Source organism: Amyelois transitella, chromosome 12, assembly GCF_032362555.1.
Source record: "Amyelois transitella isolate CPQ chromosome 12, ilAmyTran1.1, whole genome shotgun sequence".
NCBI lineage: Eukaryota > Metazoa > Arthropoda > Insecta > Lepidoptera > Pyralidae > Amyelois > Amyelois transitella.
In genome coordinates this window covers 3,746,906-3,772,134 of record NC_083515.1, presented here as the reverse complement: position 1 = coordinate 3,772,134, position 25,229 = coordinate 3,746,906, and the positions used below count along the sequence as shown (strand labels likewise).

The 25,229-nt window shown below is 33.9% G+C and overlaps 1 protein-coding gene across 1 annotated transcript in view; it reads right to left on the bottom strand.

Moving 5' to 3' along the window:
• LOC106142599 (voltage-dependent T-type calcium channel subunit alpha-1G) overlaps nucleotides 1-25,229 on the bottom strand; it is a 49,842-nt gene that overhangs the window by 12,628 nt on the left and 11,985 nt on the right. Inside the window, exons 2-16 of the mRNA XM_060946889.1 lie at nucleotides 19,736-19,848; nucleotides 19,272-19,405; nucleotides 19,057-19,154; nucleotides 12,283-12,454; nucleotides 9,348-9,624; nucleotides 8,277-8,369; nucleotides 7,617-7,849; nucleotides 7,201-7,315; nucleotides 6,115-6,225; nucleotides 4,906-5,059; nucleotides 3,871-4,067; nucleotides 3,515-3,698; nucleotides 3,169-3,379; nucleotides 2,552-2,764; nucleotides 1,511-1,628 (exon numbers count right to left, since the gene is read on the bottom strand). Coding sequence (XP_060802872.1) covers nucleotides 1,511-1,628; nucleotides 2,552-2,764; nucleotides 3,169-3,379; nucleotides 3,515-3,698; nucleotides 3,871-4,067; nucleotides 4,906-5,059; nucleotides 6,115-6,225; nucleotides 7,201-7,315; nucleotides 7,617-7,849; nucleotides 8,277-8,369; nucleotides 9,348-9,624; nucleotides 12,283-12,454; nucleotides 19,057-19,154; nucleotides 19,272-19,405; nucleotides 19,736-19,828 — 2,403 coding nt within the window. The 5' untranslated portion in view covers nucleotides 19,829-19,848. The remainder of the gene's footprint in view (nucleotides 1-1,510; nucleotides 1,629-2,551; nucleotides 2,765-3,168; nucleotides 3,380-3,514; nucleotides 3,699-3,870; nucleotides 4,068-4,905; nucleotides 5,060-6,114; nucleotides 6,226-7,200; nucleotides 7,316-7,616; nucleotides 7,850-8,276; nucleotides 8,370-9,347; nucleotides 9,625-12,282; nucleotides 12,455-19,056; nucleotides 19,155-19,271; nucleotides 19,406-19,735; nucleotides 19,849-25,229) is intronic.

Genomic DNA, 25,229 nt, shown 5'->3' with positions numbered 1-25,229 from the left:
TCCACGAAACAGAACTTATTTTACTTAATGCTTGTGTTTATTTTATTCTGAATATGTTTGTTTCATATCAAATAGTGCAAACACAAAGTTCTTGCCAACAACTTCGAGAAAGAGGTGTATACGCGATTATATCTACTGCCTCATTGCCATTGGATGAATGTATGAAGTGGTAAGTGAAACTAGTTTCCAATGATGAAGATCAAATTATTTGTATGATGTTTTGGTTCCTTAAATATTTATAACCTGCTGATACTATGCCAAAATTATAAGCGGTAAATTAGTTGTTATTTTGTGACATACATAGGTCGAGGAACTTAACCAATTAGAATTATAGCCACATGGTTCAACAGTGTTAACGCTTTGAGCACGCTACTAAACAGTTCAATATGAATAAAAATATAATAAAATACAATAATTATACATTGGGTTATTTATTTTAGTGCATTACAGACCTCATAATATGTAAATTATATTAAGTAACCAATATTATAATTCATTCTTTATAAACTGCCTCATATTATAATTGTATTAATAAGAATAAAATGCAGAAAAAATAAAAATAGTAAAATAGGCAAAAGAAAAGTGCAGAAAAGATAAGATTTGTATTCATTCATATTTTGATCAGACACGTGGCATCATAATCATTCAAATTAAATGCATTTAATAAAAAAAATAAGATGAAAACATATCCCGAAAGATGCAAATAGAAATGAGAAAAGTAAGGTGAATGGGCCAATCGTATAGCAATATAAAATCTGAAGTTCCAGAGAAGGGATATACAGAAAATTAGATTACTGAAGTTAATACGAAGAAGGAACATTGCAAAAAAGTGAATTTACTTAATTTTTTATAAAAAGTTATATAACATTATTATTTGAAACGTAAATGCACTTTTTTGTGCCGAGTTCATAATAAGATCTAAATAATAGAAGCAGCATGCAAGTGATAGATATTATATTTTTGACCGAGTGCAGTTGAATCAGGAGTAAGGAGTTAATGAATAGGTTAATCCCCCGACTCGGTTCTTTTCCACCTCAAGCTAACCTACTGTTCAACCAAGCTCTTTGTCTAAGTTATGTGCTCTTGACAATTTAGATGGGAGTACTGTACGTAACAACATGATGATCGTGACACTAGATGATGTAGGATCAATTTTTACGATGGTTCTCTATCTCACTATGCGGGTTCTAGGTTAGCGATTACGCGACTGAACGCCTGCTTGACAACGCACAATACTGCAAGAAGATTTTGACTTCCGAATTCCAATGTTAAATTCTGAAAGACATATCGACTTCTGTCTGAAGAAAGTGTCTTGCAGCAAAGTGGAAAGTCAATTTGTGTGTACTCGTCACGTGGTTAGTCGATTAGCCGTCAAAGACAACCTTCTATTGTTGTCATTGCCGTGAGTGTAGACTGCTGACAAACCCGAAGGTAAGCGTTTAGTAATGTTGCAAGTTCAGTCTGTTTCTGGATTGTCTGTTAGGGTACTTTAATTTAAAATGTTTAATACCTGAAACACCGTGACAAAGGCCCACAATAGAGTATCAAAGTTTTTTCTGTCGCACTCTTGGTCGCCCTCTTCATCTTTCTCGCAGAATTTGCACCCGAAGAGGTTCATACCGAGGATGCTGAACGGTTATCACGCAACATACGATTAATACGAATACTAGAATCCTTTCCATATATAAATGAGGAAATTTGAAAACATATAAATACGATACATAGAGAAAGGTTGATAATCTAAAATGACAAGTGAATAGTGCAGGTATAAATAAATTGAAGTGGACAAAAAGCACAAAAGCGTGAAAGACTAAAAGATATAGAAGAGAAAAAGTTGTCAAGAGTGTGGATAGTGGCAGTGTATTGTTGAATGTCAAAGAGAAGAAGTTACTGATAAAAATATAAGGACAGTAATGAAACAAAAGAGGAGAACTCACTTAAAGTTAGTGCACAGGTAAGGGGTGCAGGGGAATAGTTTAGTAGGTACGAATGTCAATTTATGGAGTCTGATAAAATTTTCTTCAGCTTTGCATTTTAGAGAAAATGAAATACAGAAATGCGCAATCAAAGAGATTGCATAATTTTAATACGTATAAAACTTTAGAAAATAACTACAGCACAGATGGCAATAATTAAAATGAAAGTTTTTAGTGTAATTAAGGGTTTGAGGTTTGTTCCAGTTAAGAAGATAGGTAAGTTATAGGGCATAGTAACGTAGCTTTACCTCAAGAATATTAAGATTACAGTTTCCTAAATTAAAAATAAATTTTATTATTTGATTAATAATAATTTTTTAATATAACTTAAAATAATAAAATAAAATGAAGTGAGCTTTTGAAAGGATACCTTAATAAACAGAAACAGCAGTTTTGAATTTATTTTAAGAAGATTTTTAAATAGGCAAAGTCCCTTTTTTTAGCAATATCTTAAATCATGCAATTTATTTCATTATTTTTATTTCTGTTCCTTTAATTAAATTATACATCCGATTTCTTCAGTTTCAATGATATAACAAATTGAAGATAGACATTATTTTTCAAAGATAAATTACCTGAATATAAATATGAAGAGGACGAGTAGAGAGAAGAAGACGGCCACATTGTCCATAGTCCTGAGCATAACAAACAACTGTCTTCGCAGATTTGGCATGAATCTGACTAATTTTAGTATCCGCAGCAGTCGAAATGTGCGTAACACTGAGAGCCCTGAGCTGCCAGCCATTTCCGTTGTATCATTCCGCATACTTTGGGCCAGCTCAAATGCACTTCATGTAAAATAATTAACATATTTACAAATTGTAAATGCCTCAATTGACTATTAGTTGAATTAAAACGCGACATGTCATAAATTTTAAGATGGTTTTAAATACCAGTAAAATTTTATGATCAATTTTCATGAATCAAATAAACTTTCCTGAACTGAAATTCAAAGTTAAAAATGAAAAATTTATATTGCCATTCCACAAATTGAGCGAGCTGATGCCATTTTGTACTGATAGTTGAACCTTTTTTTATTTAAATACTACATTGAAAATATGACTGGTGCTTAAAAAGTTTTTCTCTATATTTATTTTTCAAGTATATATTATTATATATATATATATTATTAGTATTCTGACTATAAATTTTACCAGCAGCCTTTCTGAAATAAATATTGAGAAAAACTTACCTCAATATCACAATAACTCCGTCGAAAACGTTAAATCCGTTGGAAATGTATTTGAATGGTCCCTCGGCGATGATTTTAAGCAACATCTCAACCGCGAATATTGCCGAAAATACGACGTTACTGATTTCTACTATCACTGTTAGTTCTTCGGGTTGGTTATGATATTCAATGCCCATTGATAAAGTATTGATAAGAATAGCTAGTAGAATACCTGAAAAATAATATCTAAAATAGACAAGTGGTTGAGGAGTTTTATTTGATTGTTTATTTTGGCTTTTGAAATATATTTTTAAACCATGTCTTATAAAAAGAAGTTTCTTCTTTGAACTTGACCAACTTAAATTACCTTGCTGAAAATATTTGTGGTTGACCATGTTTTTGATATGCTTACGCATCCAAGAAAACAATCTTGATACTTTTCTCCAACACAACGACCATGCGTTTGCGAAACGATTCTTCCTCGTTTCTTTTGCTGCGGCATCAGCTGCTATGAGATCAGCACAGCATGAAAAGTCTTCTATTTCTATTGTCTGTAAAGAGCAATAAACTTAAGGAAAGAATACCTCATCATAATAAAAATTAATTTAATTTTGCTTTTTAGAATTACAGTTTTCATTAATTGTTACACAAATTAATCTGAATCATTTCAGAAGTTTTTTATATCAGTTCGAATTACCTATAATTTTTTTTTTCTAAAAATACCTTTGTATCCATTTTTTCTTCTCCAGCTCTTTTACTAATCCCCTTTGTTAGTTCCTCAAAGAAAGAATCCAAGGCGACCTGGCCAGTTGGTAGTGCTGCAGATAATGCCCCTGATAAAGCTAGCAATTCTTGGCAGGACATGGTGCCTCCAGCTGCGGCTTTTTCTTCAGCCGTGTCGCCTGTCGGCAGGTCGAATTCTACACCCACACCAAGAAAATTAATATTTGTGCAGGTATATAATGTCTAGTTGATTTTTGAATTATCATAACGGGATTTTTTTTTGTTTTGCTTTATCTCGTTGTGATAATACGTTTTGTGATCAATAAAACCTAAATTCATGTAAAACAATTTAATAATTTTCTTGAAAGTATCCATATAGGTTGCAATAAATCGTTCTGAGTTTAACGTAGTAACTCATGTACCAATATTTGGTCACGATGATACTTTCAAGATTTTAGAAGAAAGAAAAGGTAACACAATTAAACGGTGAAGTAATAACATACGCTATGCTGAGAGGGGTAAGCAAAATCAAATTGAAGGAAATTTCACCGATTATAAAGAGGCGTTTTGTTCTACTAGTGTTTGTCTGTATTTCTATAAAGATACAGTGGAAGAAAAGCGAGAAATGGAGACCAGATTGCACATGCCCCTCTAATACTCGTCTAGATCTACCATCTCTAGACTCACCACTCTGGCTCTTAAGCCAATCGCGTTGACACAATGAATCTACAAATTATTGACTTTTGTTAACCAATTTGTTCTTTTATTAAAATCTATCATAATTGGGAGGGAAGTGCAGAAATATTTGTGGAAATTGAGGGAAAGAGTTTTTAATAAATTAAGGTTACATAATCATTGTCAAAATACAATACTCGTTTCAAGAAATCAGAAGCAACAGGTTGCTTCCTTGATAGATTACATCACCCAGATACTCATATTTGGAATATTTCAAAATTAGTTGAACGCACACAAGCTCATCATCAAATCTACGCACGAAATTGAATTTTCGATAATTGATATCATCAATATTTTTACCTGTCTGTGTCATTTTCTCTGACGAGCATACATTATGCGGATGCGCCAAGTGCGGTGAATTAGGTGTGTGGAGCAGCACCGTGTCACTGAACATGACTGACGACCGCCGACGAGCCAGGGACGGCGGCGAGAGCAACGACAGATTGGAGGCGTTCTGTATTGACGGTCATTTGTTAGCTGCAGCTACTGCCAGTTGGGAAAATGCGACTGTGGTGACGTCATTGCTTACTTAATTTTACATAAGCTACCGTCATGTTACTATTCGTTACTGAATGAGTTTCTCATCTGTCCAAATACAGCTGCTGGATTAGCCATGTGTAATATGTATAATCATGCATCCTCATGCATTAAATATAAACGGGAATTTTTATATTGTTATTTTATTGTTCTTAAGCGTGTTGTTCTTTAGAGATCTTACGCGATATTGTCAGGAACAGTCAAAGTTTGTGATGAGATATTTTTATGAAGGGACTTACACGGCGGAGGATTAACAGTTTTAGCACACAATATCGGTAATTATTTGGCAATATCTTTGTCAAGTCTTATCCTACTTCAACTGGAGTCAGTTATTTGCCAAACACTTTATTTCTGTGCAAGTCTGTGATTAATTTAGGTCATTGTTGATCACAGATATTCTTATTTGAATAATTTATCTATATATGGTTGGTATACCGCTATTTACTAATGTAAGGGATTTGTTACATACGCGTGGCATTAATATTTATGAATTTTACAAATTGAAACATATGTACAGGGGAATTTAGATATAAATAATACATTGAATCGAATGGAAATAATTTGAATTCTTTCAAAGATTTCGAATTAGTCAAATCAGTACATTTCTTTGAACACAATACGAATACAGAAGGGAATCGATGACTAACATGAATATTTTTATCAGTTCGTAATTCCAAGAATAAAAAACAAACATCTTTGTGGCACATTCGTATCAAGCAGACAGCCAACTGTGAACAACGATTGATCAGGGTAACATTTGTATGCTGTCTATAGACTCCAATCTTTAAAGTCAGCAGCTGATATAAACACCAACATACCTTTTATAATCTTAAACTCCATACCGATTCTTACTATGAAAGTGTCAGTATAAACTAACGCTTATAAATATTCCAAACCTTTCATACATTATTAACAACAGTCCTGGCGTTAAATAATTAGATTAATGTTCGTGCGAGATACGTGTAAAGTTACCTCAAGATCGGCGGCGGACAGGGAAGGTACGCGCAACAGGCTCGGCCTGCCGAGGGGCTCCTCGCCTCCCCCCCCTACCGCGGCCTCCTCATCCACCTTTCTCCCATTCGTCTGTATATAAAATAGCCAGAGAATTGAAATTTACTAGAGTGAAATCATTTTTTGTAGAATTTATATAAAATTAAAATCCGAGAATTCAATTATGGCTGAATTAAAAGATCTATTGTTAGATAATGCTTTTAGTTTGAAATCCGGATGTAGATAACAAAGTTTGATTAAATGAATCAATCAATTTGCGGGAAATTTATAAAAGCTATTGTTTCTTATTTACCTAAAGATTTCTTTCAGATTGGTTTCAACAATTGCCCGTAATTGTCGCTTTGACCTTAAAAGTGTTACGTGCCTCCACAAAAGTTGTGGAGGTCATAGGCCCACGTCGGGCTTTTCTTCAGATAGTTGAGGGTGCAACCGAGATTAAAGCCAGGAGCATGTAACTCGTTATACGTAAAATAGTATCTATGAGTGATGACAGTATGCATTTATTACAGGAAGTGTCACATCTGTTAGTGTCTTTCATTTGTGCGACTGTGCAAGATCAAAATACAATACACCACCTCACTACGGAAGCTGACTTGTAAATCCTCAACGAATATTTTATTATACAGTCGAAGCCATTTTATATTTCATTTTACGACAAATAAGTCCTTTACGTATATTCTTTGATTTTCTTACGAGTATACGCGTTACTTGTATTAGGTATATGAATCTATTACTGTTACAGTATTTTTAACTTGTAATGGATTTTATGATATGATTTAATATGTACTATGTACCTATTTGCAGCTTGCGCCTAAATCACATACATCGATGTTCCAGACTTTTCACTTGAGTTTTAAAAGTAACGAAAATTTACCAATTTCGATACCTAAAATTGTATCACCTCTTGCAAATAATGAGTGAGATTTTTGCCATTTTTCAGTTACTTAACTACCTACGAGCATATACGACGAAGACATCTAAGTATCAACGCACTAAAATAATACCGTGAGGTCAGGGATAAGGATATAAGCTTTTTTCAGTTCATACCTGAGGATGAACTCGCGGACAACAAGGGTGGTGCTGCTTCGGTTTGTTAGTTGGCAATTGCAATGTTTCTCTACTTGTCCGCCATCGAAGTTGAGCCCGTTGGTATCGGTATACCCTTGAAGAAATAAGTAGATATTAATAATTATAATGACATTCACTGAGATTTTTCCTGGTTTAATTGCAATAATAGCATACTCTAAAAAGATGCTAAAAATTAAAAAAAATTATGCAACAAAATGTTACCTGAAATGCATACATACGCGTGTATGTATTTCACGTGTATGTAGTCACGTCTATATCCCTTCAATTCGGATTTAAATGTGAGAACATATAAAGTAAAATAAACCTTAAGTAAATCTCATTTGGCTACAGAAACGTATGTGCGAATAAATTAATAAATATACACCATTACTTACCTGATCTTCTTAGCCATTCTCCGTTTAAACCGCCTCCACAAATGTGCGACGTACTTCACAATCTCTGCATAGCAGGTCGCTGGTTCGCTGTTGTTGGTAGACGAGGCCAGGGTCGAAGACGAAGTGAAGCGGGCTCTCTCAGCTCGCATTCGCTCCATTTCTCGCTTCTTGGTCTCGCTGAATTGAGTCGCGATGACGACGAGGCAGAGATTGATCATGAAGAACGAACCGATCTAAAAGGTGCGGATAAAATGTAGCGAGTGAAATTACAGGCAGTATTCTAAATTTTAATCGTGAATGTACTTGATTGCGCTTACTTTATGTTATAAATATAATTGTGATATTGTTTTATATATAAATATTACATTAGTTACAATGGCAAGCAGTATAGGGTCTTAAAATTATAATTAATTGGATCAATTGTGTCTAAACTGTACATTTTTCTGGATTGTGCCCATATATGGCTATTTCTATTTCAGTAGGAGGAAATAACCGGGACATACTCGTATGCCAGGATAATAATGATGATTATTGAGCTAACAATAATTAAAAAGACAAGCAATGATGTTTTCAATTTAATGAGGTAAATCCAAAAATAAAAATATAACCCCTTGCCTTACACAATGTATGACTTTGGCATGAAACCTATTATGTACTCACAACAATGAGCAGGACAAAGTATATCCAATCCCAGAAGCTATGCGCGTCTTGTACGTAATACATTATGTCCGTCCATCCTTCCAAGGATATTACCTGTAAAGATATCATTGTATAACTGATTCTATATTTATAAATACGATATAAGCTTATCTAATAAAGATGAAGGTAATCAGTATGCAACTGGCATCATACCATGATTTTAATGGTTAAGGTTCCCATGTAAATGTTGCGATGATCAGACGCTTGTGTTTCGTGTAAAAATCCGACTTTACCATTCAATATCACCACCCCGGGCTCCTTTCTAGAGTGGTAAGGCTGTAACTGGGACTAATGTCAGGAAGAACAAGTAATCATTATGCAATTATATTATAATTTTTTATAAGACTTCACTCTTGGATTCATATGCCAATTTGTAGTTAAACCTGTTACATTTGAACTATCAAATGAATCGCTTCCTAAGTACTATATTTTGTAGAACACTACATTGCCAGTATTTATTTAAGCGTATATCTATTAAAAGCCCGAAATTAATTGAAATGGCGGAGTAATAAAACCATAATAGTTCAGTTTTGATGTCTTTAGTGTAGGGTAATAATAGTTGTGGCTTGGTGGGCAGTAAAATTTTACGTAATGGAATTGACAATCTGTTGGAGTAGATTATTTTTGATACATTTTATGGCCGAATCTTCTAATCAAAGGATCAAATAATGAGAGTCATATGATGGAAACAAGATTTCAGACTATAAACAGCGATAAATCTTCGAAACATATTTCAAATTTGCACATATTTTTATAAACAATAGTATATGTCGTGGTAAACATAAAACAGCTATATTTTATTTCGCTCGTGATGTAAGCTCACTTCCAGAGAGCCAAAGAAATTACAAAGCAAAGACATAACTTTTGTGATGTTTATAGACTTTTTTTGTATCAAAGACAGGATTCATTTTAGATTGTTAGATGTTTTGTGTTTTAAAACTATAAATGTCGGCATTGTGTTTCTGAATATACTTGAACAATTTTTCATTTTGACGATTTGCATAATTTTCCGAAAATTTATTATGTACTTACCAAAAATATAGCGACCCAAGCAAGGCCGATATTGTCAAACGATATCGTGCCCTGAAACGGATTGGGGCCTCTCTGTGAGCAGTTAGTATAGTAGAGGTTCCAATTGACGCAAGAAGTATTTGTTGGGGCATTGTAGGAGTAAGGCTTGGCAGTTTCGTTGCAGACCAGCGCACCGTAGCGGTATGGAGGGAAGTTTCCACATGTATGCATTCCACTGTCCGCTGGAGTAGTGCATATGTAGTCCAATTCCTTTGAGAACTCGTAATGGTAGGAAATGCTGTGTAAAAGACAAATATATATTGGAATTAAAAAAATAATAGAATTTTCAAACCAATTTGGTGGAGTCGTGTACATTTTAAATTCAGAGATTTTACAAGTTTTATTATTTTCTATTGTTAGACAAAATCTATAATATTGAGTTTGATGTGATTTGATATAATTACTTTGATAATACGAGTATTAAACATGAGATAATATCCATTTAACTGTAAAGAAGGATATTAAAAGTTCTTGTAATATAAAAGTGAATTAAAACTTGTTCATCCACACTAATAACAAAGAGAAAAGATTTGTATTTTTGTTTTGATGAAATTTGGAACACAGAGGGAATAGACCTATAGGAATAACATTGGCTATTTTTTTCTGGAAATTCCCAGGGGAGCGAGTCCCTGCACAAAAGATAGAAATTAATAAAGATGTTATAGTACAAAAAGTTATCAGAAACCATTTCTGATAATTTACTTCTCAATTTTGAGATTTGGATGAGTTTCAAAAACAATGAATGCTTTAAAATAAATTCTAACAATACATGAGGTGAATTATGGATTTCCTGTTATAAAATTAATACTACGAAGGGAACACCAAGCATAAATAAGTTCATGCAATCCCTATATTTAGGTAATTATGACACATGCAGATACATGCTGATACTAAAGCAATGAAATTCGAAATTTAGGTCATTTATCTGAGTCGGGATCAATTAGCTCTTGATTGGAAGTGCTAATAGAGTTTCAGAAAGGCCAGGTAAATGTTAGTGGCTCGGTAAGATTAACGCCGGTGGCCCAAAGGTCGTTATCACGTAGCAGCGGGCTCGACTCGGCGGCACGCGGCCGTGAGCTGTAACCCACATCATTTGGCGGACGGTCGTTAGGGCCCTTGTTCTCTTGATGATCGCCATAAGGGTTCTCTTTTCTCTCCAACTTCAGAATATCTCTTGGAACTTTGATTTTTTTATTTCTAATAACGCGTCTTGATGCCATAATGTTTTTGGGAATGACAATGATAAAATAAATATTTCTAAAATCATTGTAATTAAATTTTTAATAACCTACTTTCGTTCTGTATAGCTAGACAGCAAATTTAATATGAAGAAGCTTGATTAAGTGGAACTTCGTTCAGTTCACGTAAGTGTCAAGCGTGATCTGAACTTAGTGGACTTATCTGGACGAGTAATGCTATTAGAGCTGACCCACAATTATAAATGCACGCTTAGTAAGGTTATCATATTGATGCTTTTGGTAAGCAGTTTTAGCAAATTTAAAAGCTTTTAGCCACAAAAATTATGTTTGAGGTGAAGTAGTATAAACTAAAATGTTTGTTGTAATTTTCTGTTTTATTATTGTTGTGTGAATTTGATTGAGATAATAAAGTGTCGAATACTTCAGCAAGTAAGTATTGCAACTAATTTGCGGGAACGTTCGGAAATTTACAATTAATTTGTGCAAACTATTTCGGAGAACGGATATAGGTATTATTTGCAGAGAAACAATGAGTGTAGGCAGGTATAGACATAAAATACGTGGTATTTAATATACTGTAGAGGAAGTCGATAGAACTACCCGTATTTAATCCAATTAAAACAAACTGGCAGTTGTTGGTAAATTTAAAAACTACATGAAAATTTCGATGAAAATTTTGTTGTGAATTTTAAGAGTTTCTCGAATTAATAAAACTGCCAGTTCGTGTACGGGAAGCGATAACAGAAGCACATCTGGACGGCAGATGTGTGAAGGTACACGTAACAACAGTTTTCGATTTTCTTAACAGAACATTTATAGAATTTTGATCGTGAATCCTTACGAGTTGACTCTGACGCGCACTCTGTACCATTCGGACAGGTCTCTGGAACATAAAGTTAGGAGGTGACGGGTGTCATGTACCTAAAAATCTAATTATTAGTTCTGATCATAAAATGTGTATCCTTTTTACAGAGCAATTTATAATACACATTTGATGATTGTAGTGTCGGATGTACTACCTCTAATACCTATGTCTGTATCTAGGGCTAATGCTTATGTTGACATTTGATATGATGGTAATCGTACTATGTTTGATTGTTGTGAACGAACCTTGATATGTAGCAAAATTTCCAAATAATAAAAATATAAATGTTGTTATCTCGTACAGTTTTAAAGCATCACGCAAATGAAGATGAACTTTGCTACATCTTTGAATGGTCGATCATGCGTGTACTGATTGTTGTTCTGACATGTTTGTTCCGATATGAGTATTGACAGAATGCAATATTTACATGTGTCTGAAATATTAATAAGCTGAGATTTCAAACATGCGCGATTCAAAATTGATGTTAGTAATAATAGAAAATAATAAAGGTACAAAAATGTTAAATATTAAAATGACAGAACCATGGATGTGTTCGTAGGATGTAAGCGTTAAATATTGCATGCAGTCAACGTTAGCGATGGGACGTGCCGCTAAGACGAGCGAGCAAGTGGAACAAAATGAAAAAGTCATTTCCAGCTGCCATTTCATCCACAAACATATCAAATTTTGCGGCATTCAGTAATGAACCTAGTTTTGTCATGAATTCACGCATATTTTACCATCAAGACAAGAGAGATCAGTAAACCTTGTTTCCTCTTGACCTGCGGTAACTCTATTTCAATAAAAATTGTAGTATTAGTAAATTACGTACTTTGGTATCCAAACATGTGGTGGAAGTACTAGTTCACAACGTTGTCTGAGGATCCCTTCCCAAAGTTGAACTCCGATAATGCCAAATATAAAGAACACGAAGAAACATAAAAGAAGAACATTTCCAAGCATTGGTAAGGTGTCAAGAAGAAGCATCACCAAGATTCTCATACCTGCGAAGATAGAAAAAATATCATTAACAAAGGTTTTGTTCAAGATAAAAATATTACGTAGATAGGCGTTATTAGCGTAGAGGATGGTTTGAATGCTATATACGCGTATTTACTTTAATAATTATAGCGTTACATGTGTAAGTAGGGGGAACGCCTAGACGAACATACGAAAAAGTTTCATTGAAATATCAGGTGAAGATACCCTTAAAAAACCGAGCTTGTATAAAAAATTGATTTATGTTGATGAATAAAAAAGTATGGAGATAATAGACAGAGAAAATATGTAGTCTCTGCTTATTTCTCCGGGAAGGACTCGTTATAAAAATAAAGTATTTGGTAATTTTAACCTCTAGCTGAATGTTCGTGTTACAAAAACCAGAATATCGACCACTAATCGGAACTCTTCACAAAAGTTAGGCCCTCAACAGCCATTTCATAGTGGCAGCTAAATTTCACTCGACTGTGAAAAACTAAAATTGTTCACTGCACCGTATTATTTAGGGCCGTGATTTATTTAGTGCCGAAGTGCAGTATCCCGGCTGGCAGATGGATTTCAATTAATTTGATACACGAGTAGGCGGGTTTGGAAGAGGATTAGTACCGCGTGGATACAGAAGTCTAATTTCGGCAGCGTTAGAGACTTGTTAATAGACATGTTGGCTAATTACTCTTCGTTGAGATGATGTAGATGTTTTAGATATATGGCTAAAGATATTTTAGAGGTATTTTCGATAATTAAAATAACCGGTAGATGTTAATACATCTACCGGTTATTTTACAACATCGTTAATACGTTGTCTGCATCTACTCATGTGTTTTAACAACTTGAGCTTATTTTACAAATTCACATGCATTGATAGAAGCGATTATGATGGAAATAAATCCTTTTTCCATATGCCGCTATCTCATATAACATCATATAAAAAAGAAAATATTCCATGGCACTATTAAAAAGAACAATGCTTGTCAGCGTTACAAATTTTACATGAGCAATATGAACATCAAAGTTGTAAATCAAAAGATTCATACCATCTAACGGAATAAAAACACACGTGGGGGCAATAAATTTCAGCAGAAGCGAATTAGTGCCGATGTATGTCTAACCGCGAGCGAGCGGTCTGGCTGGACACAGAATAACTATTACACAGATATATCATTAGCTTATTTATTTGACTTTTGACTCGAAAGGAGTATGCAGGGCAATAAAAACGGGCTTGTGGCATGCGGCAATAAAAACGATTGTAGGTGTAGGATCATTTAACTGAAGCATTAATTAAGTTTTAATCTATGAGATTTTGAATACATCGCATCCCATCAAATTATATGCTGCATATATTAACGATAGAGTTGGGAGTAAGATAACTCGTTCCGCTATAATACAACCGATAATGCGTAAAACAAGAATAAACATTCCCTTGGGAAAATCAAGAAATGCTCTCTTAGTGCACCTCTAGACCACGAAGCATATAGTACATGCTAAATTTCAAATCTCTAGATCCAGTATGGGCTGTGCATAGGCATTTCAGTCATTCAGTTAGTAAGCATGTATAGTTGAAGGGTATAGATAGATATAAAACCTTTTTACGGCTGCTCATACGCCAAACCCTCCCTGGGAATACTAACAACACTTTGAGTATCTATTCTGTACCTTCATTATTCTATGCCCTGGATTTAATTTGTGGCTACGTTGCATTGTCCCAGTTGCCGCGCCACAGATGGGTTTTTCTTTTTATATTAATAATGGCAAAATGCCGTAATACCAGCGCCAAGTTTGGAATCTTCAACTTGTTGAATTTGTTTCTGTGAACTTTTATATTGTTCTACATTCTTTTGTATAACCATGATAATAAAATATTTACCCAGTTATGAATAGGGATCCAGAAGGTAGATATAAGACTCGCTCTGGTTATAAACATTGCTTTATAACCGCCAGGAGAATGATGCTCCGAGGTATTGGATTTTTTGTGAATATGTATTTTTTGGGATAAATATTGAGACTAGTCCTCTCTTAATTATTTATACTAACTCATACAAGAACAACGAAATGGATAACATACTTTATTGATAATATTATCAACCTGCATATTTCCTACTAATTCGGGTCCTATTTTACGCGTATCAAATTTTTTATTTTCATTACTTTTTATGTCGGTTTGCGCTAAAGCAATCCTAATATAAACGAGAAAGGCTGTGAGCTGAGAGCATCTCCTACAAACAAAATTACGTTAGAAATCGAGGAAGCGTAACTGTTTAATATGTAAATTGTATTGAGTCTGTAACTAACTGATATGGCGATGTCGACTTGTTCCGTATTGGCCTCACATACCAGCGATGTCATTAAACATGCTGTCTAGAGCATGAAGTTAAATTTAAACATTTTGCATACTGAGCGCCGAGCTTGCTTGTTTTAGTATTATTTATTTAGGATCGGTTGCCCCTCTGGTGTAATGTCTAATATTATTCACTATCTAGTAAGGACGCTTGGATATGTGAGTTATGTTTGTGAGATTTGGAATATGCAATTATTGCACACCTGTTGCACACCAGTGCCGTGTGGTTTCCGGCACCATTCGAAAAAAAAAGAATAGGACCACTCCCATCTCTTTCCCATGGATGTCGTAAAAGGCGACTAAGGGATAGGCTTACAAACTTGGGATTCTTTTTTAGGCGATGGGTTAGCAACCTGTCACTATTTGAATCTCAATTCTATCATTAAGCCCAATAGCTGAACGTGGACTTCAGTCTTTGCAAGACTGTTGGCTCTGTCTACCCCGCAAGGGATATAGACGTGATCATATGTATGTATGTATGTATGTATGCACACCTGTTTCGTGTGTTTTAGCATATTGACGCGTTATTCTCTTCGATCGTCGGTGGTGTTATAGTTAAGGTGCCCAAATCAAAAAGCATAATGGACAGTGACGCACGGGTTCAAATCTTAAATTATGAGTTATGTTATATATATATATATTCATTAGAATGATTGCTAGAGAAGTGTTCTTACGGTGAGGGTAAACAAGTGAGAAAAACTGCACATTCAAGCAACTGGGTCTGTTATTTTAAGATCCAAAATCGATTAGTTTGCAAAAGGTTGCAGAGATCAAAGTAGTAAAAACCTAACTTATGTAATTCAAGATCGTGGTCATTGGTGCACCCTGGGTTCCACTCTAGAGCGGTAACGATGTAACCGGGTCTAATACGAGAAATGATGGCGTATTACATTCTTAGCAAGCTTGCTTGAAAATTGGAGTCGTTTAAAAATGCAAGTTATTCTGTATGTACATAATATCTACTGTAACAAGATTTTATAATACTAAGAAGGTTTCCTAATAAAGTGCACATAATCCTTAATTCTTATTAAAGCCTAACTTTTCCGTAATACTTTTAGACTAGCCGGCTATTTAGCAAAAACCTCTTGAGACTCGAGACTTTGTCGGGAGTGTTTAACGTGCCTTATCTCTTGCAGCTTCCCAGATTGCAGATAGGTGAGAGAGCGTAATTTTTTGCTAATTAGTAATTTTAATCCTGACTTAGGTATTAAAATAATAACTATTAAAATAATTAATTGAGAGTGAAGGAACAAGAAGAGTATAATCTATTTCAAATTTTTTGTACAGTTTTTCTTTAGGAAGGAGTGGGAAGGCCTAAAAGAAAGTACATAAAATTAGGAATGTCATGGCGAAAGGTCTGGTCAAGAGTACCTGAAACCGCCGAATTTGCATGAAGATATTTATGAATGTGGATGAAACAAAAGAAGTATGCCAGGATCGAAGCAAGTGAAATGCAGTCTCTGCCTACCACTCCGGAAAATAGGCGTGATTTTATTCATGTATGTTTTTCTTTTTTTTAATCTAAGCGGTCTAACATGCCTGTCGGCCACATTGAGGGGCCTCTGTTTGGTGTGTTATATGATACAAGCTTAAGGCTTTACTAGAGCCGTTAAGTATTGACCTTTATCAATGTCACTTTGTATGTTATTCAGTCTGAGTAAGCATACTCTATTTATATTATGATTTTTAATTAATCCAAATAATTCAATTACCACATACGTGAAATCTTATTTATTTTTGTTGATTAATAATACAATTAACGGCCTCTGTGGCGCAGCGGTGGTGCGCTTGTCGATGACACCGGAGGTCCTGGGTTCATTTTTCATATTTTACTTGAAATTTCAGTGCGTTTCACCAATCTTCTTAAAGTAAGCATTTATCTAAAAATGATTATTCACTCTTGCCTTGACAATCCTTAAGTTGTAGGTATTAGGAACATAGACTTGTAATAATATTAGCATTGTCTCTTACAGTATTAAATTACGTGGAAAATTTTCCGGCTTGTTGAAGCAATGTTGATTAATCAAACATATTTGCATACTCGCGAGGTGAATATAAAGCTAAATTAAAATTTCTGTTTACATAGCAGGGCACTATATTTAATAAGATTAAAAGTTTATGTTATTGAAATTGTCGAATCGAATAAGCAAACTTATACCTAGTACTATAATGGTAGAAAATGATATCAAATTTTTAAATTGCTTTAGGGTCCTATTGGAAAGCAATTTAAAAATTTGCTTTTTCAAAGTCGACGGACTAATACGCTCGTTTGGCAGTACATTTTACTGCTGTGTATACATAGCTTAAAATCTAAAGTGTGCGCAAGCCTTACGAGGCCTCGGCCGGGTTCACTTGTTGCTCGGATCGATCGACACCCACGCCTGCTCTCGTTTCGCCCCCGGTTAATTTCTATAAGTGCCACCCGTAGATACGGATTTCTTCTGAGGGCCATTATTGCAACGGTTACCTTGCAGCGTTAAACTTTATTGGCGTTGAAACCGTTGCTTGCGGAGTTATTAGTTTTGTGTTATTGGTTAGTTAGTTTAGTAGGCACAATATTATTGGTTTAAATTTTAGGTTATGACATTAAAGAGAAACGATAAAATATTCTCATTTATTCTCTTTTGTCATTCCAGGGTTTAACTCAAACAAAATATTCCGGTTTTACAAAATTATTCAAGTTAATATTGTATGTAATTCATGATATTAATCTTTTTTTGCGTATATCTGTGATGATTTCGAAATTTTATAAAATCTCTTTTATATTTTAATTTTAATAATAAATCATAAAATTCTATCACCCATGTTAGTCTGGGATCAAAAAATAGAATATACTTTTTGCCACGTCACACGTTGTGAAAGTCGTAACTGTGCGAGCAAATATATAAGTAGACATAGAAGATAAACCTAATATCGACAAAAAACATAGTATAAATAAAATAAAAAGAATGAATTGAAGCCAATGTCTTGGAGGGGTGGGGGTCAGACAAAAGTATTCTTCAGTCTTAATTCTGAAGTGAGGTTTAGTGCTGTTGAACCGCTCATCAATGGTTAAGCTAGCACTTTACGACCACTCTTTAACTTGTGATTCTGAAACTATTCAATAGGAAAACAATTTCAATAGAAGAGAGATTAGTTTGGTTCTTACGAATACCTATAAAGGTATATATTTGGTGAAAAACAAGACTCTGTTTTCTATCTCTAACATTTGATAAAAATAATCAATTACTTAATATGCAAAAGTAAAGTATTCGCTTAATGTCTCTATACTTACAAAACGTTTGTAAATTATAGAGGGTTTTTTGATTTAACCAATAAATTTATTTCACTTAGATGCACAATATTATTCGAATTCAGTCGTGAAATTACTTATTATGGTATTTTACTAAAATGTACCAACGAAAAATACGGTAAAAATCACTTTTAAAATTCCACTGTGCTATTTCAAGCTGGAGAGTCTATTTCAGTTAGAAACATCGAGCAAAGAGCCTGAACTAGCTAAATGTTAGATTCACTGGGCCAAAGTTCCCGGTTGAACCGACAGAGTACATTAATACAACTAGCCAATCAGAAGACCACGTTTGAATTAATATTAAACAAACGGCTAATGTTTTAATATGGGTTAGGTTTTTCTGCAAAGGTTGCTGAGGTCAGACGGGAGAAGTTTCGTGAAAAATCCTGATATACCCATATTAATGTATGTTTCTACTACCTCTGTATTTTTTTATGGGCAATAAATAGATAATTTGTATTGTACCCAAACCAGAGGCGTAGTTAAAAGAGTGCCCCGGATTCGAAAAGTGAGATTCTTACAGGGACTTACGCTAAGAGGAATAAAGGCTGATATTTTAAAGCCTCATTAAGGTTTCAAAACGGTAGATGTAGGTCAAGGTGGAGGTCTCTGAAGTCCTATGTTTAGCAGTGAACTTGTTGCTGCTGACATACGAGTTCATTAAATCGCACCTCTTTCTCGGAGGAGTAGGCAGAGACCAAATCTGCCACTTGCCGCGATCCTTGCAGCCGTTTTCTTTCAGATTTTAGAATGAATTTTGTTATGTTGAATAATGTTAATTTTTAATAATCAATCTTAGTGAAATATTTGGATGTCTATATTAAAACTATACCTATCTTAAAAGTTTTTAGTGTTTTTAATGTTCCGATGTTATCAAGATTATGTCATTTATTGTTGAGCGAATTGATTTTTTTTACGTTTTATCTAAGTTATATAGCTATTTTGCCCGTCAATATGGTGTAAATGATTTTATAACTTACTTGGTATCCTGTTAATTGCTCGTAGAGGTCGTAATACTCGAATTGTTCTTATGGCTGATAAGTTTATATTTTCTACATTAAGTGCATACTCCAATGCCCTAAAAAAGAAATTTATTTTAAGAGAACTTTTTATTTTAACAATATACAAAATTGTATTGCTGTTGTCATAAAAGAGACTATTTCTATAACTATGAATATTTTTGTTATTTACTTACCCTGCCATTACAATGAAAAAATCGAGTCTATTCCACGAATCTGCTAAGTAAGTACCATGGCCGTAAACTCCCATTGCCACCATTTTGATCGTCATCTCCAATGTGAAAAAAGCGAAGATGATGTCATCAAAAACCTGTAGAAATTAAATAATGTTTGCAAAAACATAAAATAACACGAATGTATGCATTTAGGTAAGTACACGGCGAATATTTTCGCGCGCATTCAAAAAGAAACAAAAGACAATAGTATTTGTTATTTTTTTAAATTAAAAAAATCAGTCTGAAACTGTTAGTGGCCATTGTTACTATTTCTTAAATATTTGCTTTAAGATATTTTGAACTTAAATAATAAAAAAAAATATTACTAGGAACCTACTTACAATTTTCATCTACCAAGTAAATATTTGGTCCATTTTATGTTTGAAAATTACAGTAAAGGGTACGCAGCATTTAAAAGAACTTACCTGTAATATTTTGCATCTGTTCGTGACACATTGATCGTCGACGCAGGGTTGGTACATTCCCAAGGTCACGCAGTTCAGTAGGATTACCAGCATTGATATTCTCTCGAACCATGTGTTATGACCGTTAAGGAAATTTGTATGTATTCTATGTAGTAATAGGTTACAAATGTATAACAAAGGTATAGTGATAAACTTGGTTTTTTTTTAACAAAAATCTATATGTTGTCATCCTAGGTAAGAACTCTCTTTTATTTGCGTGGTTCCAGTAGCACCATTTGCCAATATATGGGCATGTTCTAGCAATGAATTATTGTATGATCATATGACAATCAGCGTGAAATGTGCCATAAAAATATTACAATTTAGGTTAAGTATTTGACATTGACTTTTAATTTAAGGCGATCATAATTCGTATAAATAAACAAAAGCGGTGCAATACAGTTTTTTTTATGAACCGCTTAAATTGACAGTTTGTTAAAGTTTTTTATCATAATAGGAATAAAGTACAAACCACCCTAAGAAGGTAAAAGTCGGCTACAATATCCAATTTACATACTCATTGCTATAAATTCTACATATTTGTTGTGAAACAAAAGAAACCACCCAACCAAGCTCGCAACCTTCCCACAACGCACCGCAACGCGCTTATAACGAGCTAACAAACCGACGAAAAAGTATAACGTTATTTGCATGCAACAATGGCTATAAAGTAGCGTATTCATCGGTGTTCGGCTAATGGGCCTAAATGCTATTATTCTACCTGAAATAATACACAATAGCACAGTCGTTACTGCCCCATTACAGAATAAGGAGAATGCAGAAGGACATGAAATAGTGAAAGGTTTGTGTACTTTTTTAAAAATAAACTGCCTGTTTGGAGCTGTAGTTGAGTTGTTTCCTCTTGAATCATAGGAACTGGGTTTCCTTCTCGATCAGGTTATGATGTTATTTTTGATTGATCTTGGTCTGAAGTTCATCTATATTTATTTATTGGTTATAAAATGATAATATAGTATGGTTTAGTTAGTACCCTTTTAAAATCTCGAACTTACTTTGGGGCTAGCTTCTAACTTTGGACCCGGGACTTTGTGTGTCAGAGACAAGCACATTACCTTGGTCGGTATCTCATTTTGTAAAAAAAAAAACATTTCAGGTGCCATAGAACTCAGGTCTTTTTTAAAATACCATTTTGTTCCCACTCACTATTTTCTGTATTTAGACATTCCAGATTTTCGCTTGCAATTAATTAGAGACCCAGGAAGGCTGATTACGGGGTTCCATGTTTGCGGTCTTCCGCAAAACGTGCCTTTTTCGGCGTTCTGTACCCGATACTTAATGGAAAGGCATCAATTAATGAATCGTTAATTTCAATCAATGTTTTCGGAGGGTTTCTCGGTTTAAATATTGCTGTGCACAACAAGACAACTAATGCATTTAAATTTTAATTGAAACTATAGCTTCTTGATTGAGCAAATTAACACGGTTAAAAATACGGTGAATTTTTTAAGTTATCACTAAAGTTTTTCCTCATTTAATAGCCCACTACGATTACTTTGTCACGAGATTAATAGCAGATATAGGTAACTAAATCAATTAAAACATCTCAATAGATATCATAAAATCCTCATGTTAACCCAGAAAATGTTTAAGTTAAGAGTATTAATAAATTTAAGAACTAAGTAAGTACCTACTTTACACAATATAAAAGTTACATAAAGATCAAAGTGTGACGAACCTCGTTTCCGAACTTAATTTATTGTTACTTCCATGTTTGTGACTAACGTGAGATTAAGTGAGTTTAGTAATCTATCTGTTTTTCTCTACTTTCTATATACTTCCATGTCTTCCATCCTCAAATTAATGTGTCAAAATATTAGGCAATTCTCGACACTTATCCGATGAATTTTTTCATATTCCAGTTTTAACTAACTTAAACTCTACAGCTAAATACATAAAATCGGGCCTGTTTACGGAGGGGTAGACGACTTCTTCCCACTTGTCACGATCCATGCAAACTTCTTTCGCTTCATCCACATTCATAAGTTTCTTCATGTCAGTATCGACTTGCTAAATTATTATTAATTCAATTTGAATTCTATTTCCTTAACGGATAATTAAAATAATGAATTTGGGTCGGCTTTTCATAATACAAGTTAGAGGAGCAAACGGAGATAGCAATTGTTATTTTCGTTGAAAGCATTTCGGTTTATACTCTATGATATTAGTTTAGGTAATATCCACTGCGCATGGTTATTATGTTTTCTCCTTGTTTCAATAATTTTATAACACAACGTTCGCTGGCCTCTAAAAGGATAAAGGAAGATGTAAAAATACATATCTTTAGCTTTTTGACTATTGGCTCTGTCTTCCCCGTAGAAGACAGAGCCAATAGTCTCAAAGGCTTGGTGTAATAAATCAACAAGAAATATTTTTATTTTTATGTTTTTGGTGATAAATAAAATAATCCTTTATTTAACTGACATGACCTAATTAAATTTCTAAAATTACAATGCAAAAAATATAGTAAAATCGTTAGACAATACAATAATACAGTTATCGTGGCTCCAGCCGGTACTAAAAATGTCGTAAAAATATCCGAATATTGGCTTCCACTCTGACCGTATTGGTTGTCAAGTCGATTTTTTTTTACCTTTCGGCCAGGAATGTGATTGGATCCTGGTATATTTAATTTAGTTTTAATCTTTATATGTAAATATCGTAGATAAACATCCAAGACCCAGGCAAATCAGTAAAAGTTCTTTTTTCATCATGCCCTGCATGTCAATTCTGCTATTTTATTTTAATCCGAAACGGATCTGAAACGCATTGATTACAACTTTTGGTATTCTACTAACAATTTGTCAAAACGAAGCCGTAACGCATTGGTTACGCAGCCGAAACGGTTTGGTTGTCGTATTCTACTAAAGGACACGTAACCTTCCGTTTTCCGTTCGGCTATTATTTCGTATTCTGATAAGTTTTTGACAGTTGGTCCGGCCGAAACGCAACGGTTCTGCATTGGTTGAATTGTCCAAAGTTACGGTTTTGCATCGGCAGCAAATACCAACCGCTTCCGTTTCATTTGCGTTTCAGCTATCAACGTTAAGTTACTGGAATACCGTTTGACAATATAAACGCAACTGTAACCAAGCTGAAACGCATCCGAATTGTTTCGGTTAACAAATAGCAGAATTGGCCTGCTGACCGGGATTCGAACCCGGGACCTCCGGTGTCACAGACAAGCGCACTACCGCTGCGTCACAGAGGCCGTCAATCTACAGTGTCGACTATCTGAAATTTTCAACTACGCGTCTAGTTTTAAGAGTGGCGTGGCGTTTAAAGGGTTAAAGTGAAAGGTTACATGGTTATTTTTCTCTATCGTAGCTTATGAACCGTTAAGGGCCGCGTGGGCATAGATTAATTTTACAGGTCATTAGAATTAAGTGGATAAACAAATTTGCGTCAACGATGTTAGCTCTTAAATCAATTTTCACTTAAAAAAAAGTATTAAATATTGAAGTATGTAGATAAAGATGTCTTCTTTTATTTATAACTAGCGGACCCGACAGACTTCGTTCTGTCAAAAAGATTTGTAATATGACAGTTTTTTGTTCCTATCTATTAGACCTACATTGCTTAGACAACAGTGAACTTTATACATTAGCAATAAAGCTCAAATTGACTGTACGTATTAGTTAGAAAACGTTTGTATGGGATAAAGAAAAGGACTGTTTTTAAGGTTTTTCAGGCAATTATTTGGTATTTTTTCGCAGTAAAAACCATCCTTGAACTACGACGAATATTAAAAAAAAAAAGAATTGGCCAAATTGGTCCAGGCGTTCTTGAGTTATGCGCTTACCAACACATTTAGCGATTCATTTTTATATATAAGAAGACTAGAAACATCGGTGGCTCAGAAAAAGTAATAACCGTTCCCATAGGAATTTTGGAAAAAACCCTTTTTAGAGTACAACCCTGTACAGTTCCAGATTTGTAAGGTCTATTTAGTGATAAATAAATATATTATTATAATAGGTCAGTCACTCGGTCTCTGTCAATAAATAGCAATTATTAAGACGAAACATATATAAAAACAGCATACATTTTTATAAATATGAACAAATGCGCTTGTTGTATAATATTTTTAATTATTCAATATCAATTTTAAAACATTAGAGAAAGCGATCTGGATATCCCGCCTTGTTTATCTATTTGAAGGAATCATCTCATTTTTGGACTAACAAAGGAGTTTGTTCCAAGGGACGACTGTGTCCCTTATATAGAAGCCTTATTTCAAGCGCTTTTAATTATAATACCAATTATTATTTTCAACAGGGGATCCCAACAGAGATAATTGAATCTATTATTCAATACATTAATACTATATAGTTAATATAAATATATTTAAAAGTTTGTTTTCACGATAAGAACTTGGGACCATGTGATTCAGAAGCAAGCACTTATTACTATTGCGTCACTTAATCGACTCTTTCATTTTCATCATCCGTATCTTACAGCGATCAAGTTATTTTTCATTTTCACTAAACGAACACAATCTTACGGGAAGAATCGCGATAGCGTCTCCGATTTTTAAATAATCGAGCCTCAAGCTTTAATATTTCACTCTTTACAAATGGACTGACATTTTTGAATGAATTCATTTGAAACGAGGAACGTAAAGTCAACACCATTATTTTCTTCACTGATTTTATATGGCGCCATAAATTGTCCGCTATTTTTATGAGCAAAGTGCGGAATCCCAGCATTTTTATACGGAAATGTAGAACGACTATTATATTCAGATTTCGTAGTCATTTTATTTTAAAGAATGTTCTTGACAAATAGTACTTCGCAATTAAATGAAGAACAAAATTTATTTTGAGTTAGTATTATTATTTTTTAACTAATTAAATGAGGGCGTCGGACGTTGCCGATGGAATAAAAAATAGATCTCAAATTTTAATTTCTTTTGAGAGGGCACTTCATTATTTTATCATTAAATTAAAATTTTACTTTTCCTTATAGTTTTCTCTTTCAATAATTTACTATATTTACAATAAATTTGTTGTACTTCTTGGGATAGACAAAGAGTAAAGATTGAACTTATGAACATTGTGTTATTTAAAATATATTTTTTTGTTATTAATATAATTAAATTTAAAGTGAATATGAACTCACCGTCTTTTTCGAGACCTACTGGGCTTTGACTTCTCCGTATTGATTAAAGCCGTGATTATATGTCGTAAGTATGTGGAATTGAAGTGTTGTTACGTTTTTTGTTTTTGATTCATCCTTTAGGTTCTTTATCGTTCATCTTTCTCAACTTTTGGTTCGAACGACGTACAATGGCTTTAAAGTTCATAGTATGAATGCTTTTCCGAACTACCTAAATGTCAAACGACTTTCGAAACGTATTGACAACATGTTGATTGTTGAGTACAGCTTTTATCCTTTATATTTTGAATAAAATCTCAGCATTCCATGAACAGTCTTG